Genomic DNA, 9,335 nt, shown 5'->3' on the forward strand with positions numbered 1-9,335 from the left:
AAACACCCAAAAACCAAAACACAAACACCCAAAATAAAAAAAAAACCACTAAAACAAAAAACCTCAAACCACAAAAACAAAACAACCCCCGCAAAAGCCAACAAAAAACAACCACAAAAAACCCAAACAAAAACACCCAAATCCCAAAAAACCTGCAAACAAAAAACCAACCAACCGAAAAAAAACCAAACAAAAAACCCTGGAAAAACGCAAAAAAAACCCAAAACCAAACAAAAAACCCAAACAAAAAAGCCCTAAACCAAAAAACCAACAAAAAAAAACCCCACAAAAAATCCCCTGTGCCAAAAAAGCTTTTAAAAGCTGCCCTGGAGGCCAAGAATCCCAAAATGTTCAGCTGCAAACGCTTTGCTGGGCTCTTGTGCTGTTCCATGTAAGGCTGTCAGGAGTTCAGCCCTCTGCAGTGAATATTTACATGGACACTTCGGGAAAAATAAACTCCAGCTCAGCTGAAAAGCCTTAAAAGCTCCAATTTATCCCAAGAGATTCCYTAATTTATTTGGAGGATTTTTCTGGTTGTTTTATTCTTTATTTCAGTCATCACCCAGCGTGCAGCTACTGCTGGGGTCCGACACAAAAAGGGGAATAAGTTCCCAATAAAGAGCTGAGTTTAAGTGATTCCCCTTTTTTCCACACCAAAAAAAACCTGCCAAACTTGGGCTGATTCCCCTTTTTTTCCACACTAAAAAAGACCCTGATTCCCCTTTTCTCATACACCAATAAAGAGCCAATCTTCAGCTGTGATTCCCCTTTTTTCTGCACCAAAAAAGACCCAAACTTCCGCTTTGATTCCCTTTTCTTCACCAAACTTCAGCTGTGATTCCCCTTTTTTTTCCACACCAATAAAGAGTCAAACTTCAACTTTTATTTCCCTTTTCTCCATCAAACTCCAGCTTTGATTTCCCTTTTCTCCACCAAATTTCAGTTTTGACTCCCCTTTCCTCCCAGATCAATAAAGGGACAAACTTCAGCTTTGATTCCCCTTTTTTTCCACACCAAAAAGGAGCCAAACTTGGGCTGTGATTTCCCTTTTCTCCACCAAACTTCAGCTCTGATTCCCCTTTTTTCTGCCCCAATAAAGAGTCAAACTTAAACTTTGATTCCCCTTTTCTCCATCAAACTCCACCTTTATTCCCCTTTTCTCCACCAAACTTCAGTTTTGATTCCCCTTTTTTCTGCCCCAATAAAGACCCAAACTCCAGCTGTGATTCCCCTTTTCTCCACGCAATTTTCACTCATGTGAACAYGGAGTACAACCCATACTAATAAATCTTTCCACGTTTACCTCCTAGGATGTTAAATTCCCTTTTATGTTGGATGTGTATGAACTGTGTTTGGTTTCTTAGTGATCAAAATTCAAAGATCTAAAAGACAAAAAAGGAAATCAGCAGCCATAAACGTAACTCTCCTGACACTTTAAYTCATTCATCTGAAATTCAGGTACTGATAAAGAGAAAAAACTTGATGCCCTTAAATATATAATTTTCTTACGTAGCAAACCCTTTGGTATTGAGCTTTAGGTCTTGTTATCCTGTATTTTTATGAAAATACAGTATTTTGGTATTTTCCCTCACAAGGAACGTTTCACCCCCTGCAGCAGTTTTCTATGGGGAAAGGATGAAAAAATAAAGAGATTTATTATATTAAAGAGTGTATTGATTGAAAGCAGCGCTGTGTGACAGCTCCAGCTATTCCAACAGAACTGAATGAAATCAAATGTTTACCCCTGAAGGGGATTTKGRGGGAAAAAAATACAAAAAAGGCTTTTATCAACACTTTTGAGAATGAGGAAATTTTCAAGGGTTGGCATTTTAGGAGTGGAAATTTTCAAGGGGTGGCAGTTAATGGGAGTAAGGGGTATTCCTGCGGGGAATACCTTCCTTCCAAAATTCCTCCCTCCCTCCTTCCACACTCCACTCCCCACAATCTGTGTGATCCAGATTCTCAAACCTCAGGGATTTTCTCCCCAGTTTTTCTTTTCTGTGGATATCATCGCTGTCAATAAAATCAGAATGAAAACCTAAAGAAGAAGCCAAATAACGTGGTSAGGTCAGGACCTGTGATCYRGATCCCAAAATCCCATCCCAGCTGTTTTTGGGATGGCTTTCCCACTGGAGTAGAGACAAAGGTGGATTTCTCCTCCATCCACCCCCTGCACAGACCTGCTGCTCTCAACAATAACTTTCTGTTCTTTTTGTTTTTCAGTGTGACCAAAATATTTCCCCAGGAAATATCAGGCCTGATCTGGCCCAAGCTGTGTTTGTCATATAAACATCCAATTTCATGGCACAAATGAGCAGTTATTTAAATTAAAATCTACACATTCTCACCAGTCTTACTCACCCTGAGTATTTGTCAGTATTCTGGCGCTGCAAACCTTTTTTCTCTGCTAAACCGTAAAGAAATTTGCATTTTTTCAAAGCTATGCTGCTTTCAAGTGAAACCTGCTTCTGGCACGAGCTTCAAATTCCTTTAATAAAACCACCAGGCTGAAGTGTTGAACACCAGCTCAAAATCAGCAATAAAAACACACAAACAGCTCAAAAGGAAAAAAATAATAAAATTTCTCCAACTTGTTGCAGCTCCTGGTTTTACACACAGCCTCACAGAGCCTGGAGATGCAGAACAGATATTTGTCCAGGATAAAAGTTCCTTTTGGAGCTGCCTTATCTGCAGTTTTGTTGTTTTACAGGCTCGGGAAGYGCTGCAGGCTCAGAAGGGTCAGGAAATGTTGATGACCTTCCCCTCCCTGGGAGAGCTGGGACTGGGCCAGGGGAACTGGTCTGGGCAGCTGGGCTGGAGTGGGACCAGAGCCACTGGAATGGGGTGGGATGGGAGAGGGATGGGAACGGCCAGAGGGAGCCTGGAGATCCCAAACTCTGCCCTAAAGCATTCCAGGAGGGCTGGAATGGGAACAGAGATCCCAAACTCTGCCCTAAAACATCCCAGGAGAGATGGAATGGGAACAGAGATCCCAAACTCTGACCTAAAGCATCTCAGGAGAGATGGAATGGGCTCAGAGATCCCAAACTCTGCCCTAAAACATCCCAGGAGGGCTGGAATGGGAACAGGGAGCCTGGAGATCCCAAACTCTGCCTTAAAGCATCCCACACGGGCTGGAGTGGGAACAGGGAGCCTGGAGTTCCTAAACTCTATCCTAAAGCATCCCAGGAGAGATGGAATGAGCTCAGGGAGCCTGGAGATCCCAAACTCTGCCCTAAAGCATCCCAGGAGGGCTGGAATGGGCACAGGGAACCTGGAGACCCCAAACTCTGCCCTAAGGCATCCCAGGAGGGCTTTTTACACCATTTTAATCCATTTTTGTACAGCAAATGAGCAGAGAGTTTAACCCACAATCAAATCAGCACGGCGTTGTGGGGTGAAAATCACAATCCTGGAGCATGAGATTGAGAATGAAACTTAAATAAACCAAACAATGTGACAGAAACGTTCCTACAGATCATTTTTTTACTTAAATTTCAGGCCACTGGAGCGGAATTTATAAGCAGATTTGGGATTTGCCTATCAAAGTGACCTCACCTATGTAAATATTTATTCAAACATTTGAGCACTTTGCAGGGGATTCCAGCCCAKGAATCAAAGGACTATAAAAGGAAAACCACGCCGGCGGTTTCTGTTTAAAAACTGCAAAGCCTCAAAGGCTTCACCTCCCAACTGGGCTACAACATCCAGAGGAACTCAAATGTTTGATTTATTCCTGCCTTTTATAAAATCCCAAGCCACTCGTCCTGAGCAGCCTTTACTCAAAAGTCTGAGAGATAAATTTCCATTGCTGAGACAGCTGAGGTGGCTCAGGATCAGAGGGATGGGCTCTGATTAGCAGATTGGAAAAGAAAAGCAAAACTAAAAAATAAACTAAATGAACTAAACTAAAAAATAAACTAAAACAATTTAAAAAAAACCTAAAAAATAAGCTAAAAAACCTAAGAATTTCAGTTCTTTCAGCACTGACACCTCGTGCTGTTGGGATGAGTCGCTGAGATGGCTGAGGTGGCTCAGGATCAGAGGGAATGGGCTCTGATTAGCAGATTGGAAAAGAAAAGCAAAACTAAAAAATAAACTAAATGAACTAAACTAAAAAATAAACTAAAACAATTTAAAAAAAACCTAAAAAATAAGCTAAAAAACCTAAGAATTTCAGTTCTTTCAGCACTGACACCTCGTGCTGTTGGGATGAGTCTCAGCCATTGCTGAAGGAGCTTGGGATCAGAGGGACAGGGGTGGAATTTGAATTAGCAGATTGGAAAAAAAAAACAAAACAAAAAATTGAGTAAACTAAACTAAAAAAACCCTAAAACCCCTAAGAATTTCAGTTCTTTTTCTTTTTTTCAGCACAGCACAACACCTCGTGCTGTTGGGCCGAGTCTCAGCCACTCCTGAAATAGCTCAGGATCAGAGGGATAGGGCTGGAATTAGAATTAGCAGATTGAAAAAACAACCCAAAACAAAAAATCAACTAAAAATTGTCACCTTTCTGTTCTTTCAGCACACCTGGTGCTGTTGGGATGAGTCTCAGCCATTGCTGAAGTAGCTCGGGACCAGAGGGATGGTGCTGGAATTAGAATTAGATTGAAAAACACCAAAAAAAAAACCCAAAAAATAAACTGAAATGGTCATTTTTCAGTTCTTTCAGCACAGCACCGACACCTGGCACTGCTGGCATGAGCCAGCCGGGTTGGAATGCCCAGCAGGTTTCTTTGGGCACAGCTGGCACGGTGCCCTCTCCTCCAGCCTCACCTCAGCATTCCGTTTCCATGGCCTCACCCACGGCTCTAAGGACTCTCCACCTTTATCTCCTGACCTTTCCCTGTTTTTTCCGCGTGTCTTTGGGAGTTAATGAGCAACCAGAGATTTCTGCCAGCTCGTTTCAAGGTCCTGAGCTCCAGGAGCCACTTCCACACCGTTCTCTCCTTCCCTGTTCCGGCTCCMCAACCTCTCCCTACGCCGGGATAAAAATAAATAAAATAAAATAAAAAACAAAAAGGTGTGTTTTACATCCTAAACCACTGGCTCAGCAGCTCCAAACCCAATTATTGCATGCAAAAAAAGCTCCTGGCCACAAGCACACATCATCAGGGATGAGTCCCCGTGCAGGAGGTGCAGGGGAATAAAAAGAGACATTTTTTATGGGACAGTTACAGAGCTGTAATTTCCCACATCCGTTTACGACTGCAAACAAGCACAGGCAGGGGAAGGCACTATCTGTTACCAGAATGATTTTGAAAACCTTCACCCCACAGGGTGAGGAAAAACCCCGTGATTTACAGCAGAGCCATAACTATAAAAGTGCAGATGGGAGCGGAGCTGCTTTGCTCCTGGCTGACGCTGAGATCTCATTTAACCGTGTGCTTAAACCTTAAATATTCAACAGTGAATGGGAATTGAAGCAGGGGAATCGTTGTCTTTAAGCTGCCAGCCTTTGCTCTGCTCAGCTCTCCAGATCAGCGTTTGTTACTCGGTCATGAGTGGAATTGGACACTGCTCCACCTTCCAGCCTGGGCAGCCCCAAAACTCCTAAATCAAGGAAAAAGGGCAAGGAAAAAAAGCATTCAAGGCATCTTTAAATGTTAAAAAAGAAGTTGATGAGAGAACAGACGCTTTCTTCTCTTTTATAATTTAGATCACCTTGCAGGGTGATCCTTGGGCCAAAGTCCCAAAGTCACCCAGTGAGACAACAGGCGGCTGCTTTTCTTTATTCTTTTTAATTTTGTTTTTTTGACCTCTACCTGCTCTGCATTATTATTATTATTATTATTGTTATTCATTATTATTATTATTACCCCTACCTGCTGTGCATTAATATTAGTATTAGTATTATTAACATTATTACCCCTACCTGCTCTGATTATTATTACTCCTACCTGTTCTGCAGCATTATTATTATTATTATTGTTACATCAACAAGAAACAAACTTTCAATAAAAGATTGCACCGCACACCACGTGTCCCATTTCCTCCCTGAAATATTCTTGCCTTTAGCAGGTCACTGCAGCAAACCAGAGCATTAATAATTATTTTTGCTTACTCCTTTCTCCCCACAAAATCCAACCCATCCAATGCCAATCTATCCAGGCTAAAACTGGAAGCTGGAAGAGGAAATGACCTAAGAGAAAAGTAAAATTCATGCGAAACGTYGGCGATATTAAAGCAGAACTCAGAAATCTTCACAAATTAGCAATGCACAGTAATTGAAGCTGCTTGAATCATGCTCCTCCATCCTTCCACTTCAACGGGATATGGCAGGAAGTAATTAATGGAGACAGGCTCCCTTGCATAGAGCTGGGAATAATTCATCTGGCATCTCCTTTCTGCTATTGGCTGTTTGGAAAAACTGATTTTTTCCCCATTTAGAACAATTTATTTCACATGTAACACCAGGGATCAGCAGATCTTTATTCTTTAAATGCACATAAAGAAATTTAATGGGAGCCCATATGGAAAATTCAACCTTCACAAAGGTTTTGTAGATAAAGAGTTTCACAGAGTCTTTTATATTTAAAAAAAATAAGATACACAAAACCCCAATTCAAATAGAGCCCTAAAACTTAGTGTTATGTGCTAGGGATTTAAATAAGAGCATAAATTTTTATTGCTTCTCCCTTTTTTTTCCACTCAAAATTACAAAACCTGCTTAGAATAAAACGGTTCTTCATTATTTCTTTTTGGTTTTGCTGTTCATGTTCTTCTCATCAGTTTCACCTAAAATTCAAAGCTTGAAACTAATTAGGCCCTCAATTTCTTTTGGTAGGAGCGAAGGCCATGAAGAACACTCAGGATTCCATTATGGATAGCAGATGCTAGATACATTCATTTATAAAACGCTAAATTTAGAAAGATTGGAAGAGAGATCTGCTGAACCTTCCAAAATTAAAAACCTCCTTGTACTTTGCCACAGTGGAATCAGTCRCAGCAAGTCCTGAGGAAGCAGAATCCAAAGAGTTTTCCATGAATCCATCATCCCATGGATGGCATCCCATGACCCACAGCGAAGCAGGCACTGCCTGTAGGGCACATCAGCCCAATGACAACGTTCTCCGTGCTGGTTTGGGGTTATTTAATCCCCAATCTCGTGTAGGGAAAGATGCACAATTAATGAAAGAGATCAGCTCCCCTTTTCACCCTGGAAATCCCACATCCATCGGTGCCACCCTCGGGATAATTCCCTGTTTGGAGTCACCACGGGATCCTTCCCCGATGGTTTTGGCCGCTCTGTCGCCACAAGGAAACTCTGCTCACACAAAGGCAGAGCAGCAGCACTTTCCCTGCCGCCCAAAAAGGAGCCAGCTGGCTCCAACAAACCGCTCAGGGCTCGTATTCCTCCGGGAAAAGCTGGAAAGCTCTTTGGGATACCCCAACATTGCCCTCCGTGTGCCCCGAACCCAGGGACAGCGACCCAGCCCAGGAATGGCAGGAGGAGCTGGCACCGCAACTGAAATCAGACAAAAAACCCGAAAACTTGCTCCAAACACTCCACCACCATTCTATAGGAAGCGGTCAATTCTCAATTCCYAAAGAGTTTCCATTAATTTAACGGGAGTAAAACAGGAGGAGAGCCCGAGTCCCTTCCCCGCCGTGGCAGCGCTCCCCCATCCTGAGCCCCCGGCCTGGATTTTCCAGGCAGCCCCTCCAGGTTCAGCAGGGCAGCAGCTGCCACCCCTGTGCCCCATCCCTGTGCCCCATCCCTGTGCCCCGTCCACGTCTGGCACTGCCAGGGCTTTTCCAGGAAGGACTTTTGCCTCTGGAATCTGCGAGAGCAGCTGGAGGAACAGGCAGGCTGAGCCGCCGCCTCCCCTCTCCTTGGCACACAAAACCCTCCCAACATTCCTCTCCGCCCTCCCATAAATTTCTCCCATACCCGGCGTAATTCCTGCCAGAGCCGATTTGCCACACAAGGACAAACTCCCCGTCCTTTGCCCCCGTTACGAAACGCGTGCTTTGTGCCACCCCAAAAGCTGTGTGGCAGCACCACATCCTAAAGGCAGAGGAAGCCGCAGCTCCAGCGTGTGCCGGGCATCCGCAGCACCCGGAGCATCCCATGGATTCACCATCATCACCATCATCATCATCATCATTATCACCATCAGGAAGATCACCCAGCCCGAGCAGGGACAGCTCAAGCACCACCGMGGCTCACAATGCCACTTGTCCTGGCTTTTCCAGCCGTTCCGCTAGGGAAGGGACAGGCGCGACAGCGCAGTTGTAATGACATCAACTCCACACAATTCCCAAACACGATGCTGGCGCTCGGCTCGCCCGCTGGACASGGAATTACTGGAGGCACATTTTACACACCCACACTTTAAGAACCCTCAGGACTGCTGGTGTTTAACCCGAGCCCGGCTCTGTCCGGGGGAGGATCCAGCCCGCTGCCAAAGCCCCCTGGCCCCGCGCTCGCTGTAACAAAAGCCGGCTCCGGGGACTTGCTGCTCCCATCGTTATTCCGCGCACGTCAGAGCCACCTCCAGCAGCCTCTGCCTCGATGAAACCTTTACCACCGCAAAGGGCAAAGGGGGTACGGCCGCCTTCACGCCGTGCCGAGCGCGGAAGGRGCCACGAGGGATAAAGGGAAAGCAGGAGGATTACACAGCCCTTATTCAGAGACACCAAAAAGCGAGGAAATCCCCCTCCCCACAACGCACAGGATAACCACACAAACCTGGTGGGCGAGAGCACATCCACGCCTCGCCCGGAACCATCATCCCTCCCGCACCCCCCTTTTTTTTTTGTGGTTGCTGTATTATTTTTTTTTTTTCCAGCTGAGCACTTGCCTCTCCTCCGTGCCCATCAAATATCCCGAAGATGGACGGGTGAGTCTTGTTCACCAGGTCAGTGATTACTTCGAACCTGTCCTCCATGTGGTCCCTCCGGCCTTGGATGGAGTAGACGGCCACGTTGTGGCTCTTGAACTCCCAGGTCTTGGAGAACTCAGCGTCCAGCACGTCTAAACCCCCGAGCCTGTCATTCTGCATGATCTCGGCCACCTTGCCCTTCACCATCTTCACCGCGTCCCTGCTCGACTTGACAATGGTTTTCACCTCATCCGTGTGGAAGAAATAACTCCACAGGGCCAGGCTGATGCACAGCAAGAACAGGGTCTCCGGTCTGAGCAAGAAGTAACGCATGATCCGACCCAGCAGAGACAGCAAAGTCATTGTATCCTCTATCATTTATTATCGCGACCGTGTCTCCCCACAGCATGCGGCGGGGCGGCTCCGAGCCCGGGGCCGCTCAGTGCATGCTCGGCCGGCCGGGCGGCTCCGAGCCCCGCGCTGCGCTCCCTCAGGCTCGGCCGCCGC

The 9,335-nt window shown here is 45.4% G+C and overlaps 1 protein-coding gene across 1 annotated transcript in view; it reads right to left on the reverse strand.

The window, feature by feature from the left end:
• The window catches only part of PPM1L (protein phosphatase, Mg2+/Mn2+ dependent 1L), a 24,746-nt gene extending 15,417 nt beyond the window's left edge, over positions 1 to 9,329 (reverse strand). Inside the window, exon 1 of the mRNA XM_057386864.1 lies at positions 8,808 to 9,329. Coding sequence (XP_057242847.1) covers positions 8,808 to 9,206 — 399 coding nt within the window. The 5' untranslated portion in view covers positions 9,207 to 9,329. The remainder of the gene's footprint in view (positions 1 to 8,807) is intronic.
• Between the last annotated feature and the right edge of the window lie 6 nt (positions 9,330 to 9,335).

This window comes from Malurus melanocephalus, unplaced genomic scaffold (assembly GCF_030028575.1).
Source record: "Malurus melanocephalus ecotype Western Australia unplaced genomic scaffold, MMel_1.1 scaffold_1080, whole genome shotgun sequence".
In the NCBI taxonomy this organism is placed as follows: Eukaryota; Metazoa; Chordata; class Aves; order Passeriformes; family Maluridae; genus Malurus; species Malurus melanocephalus.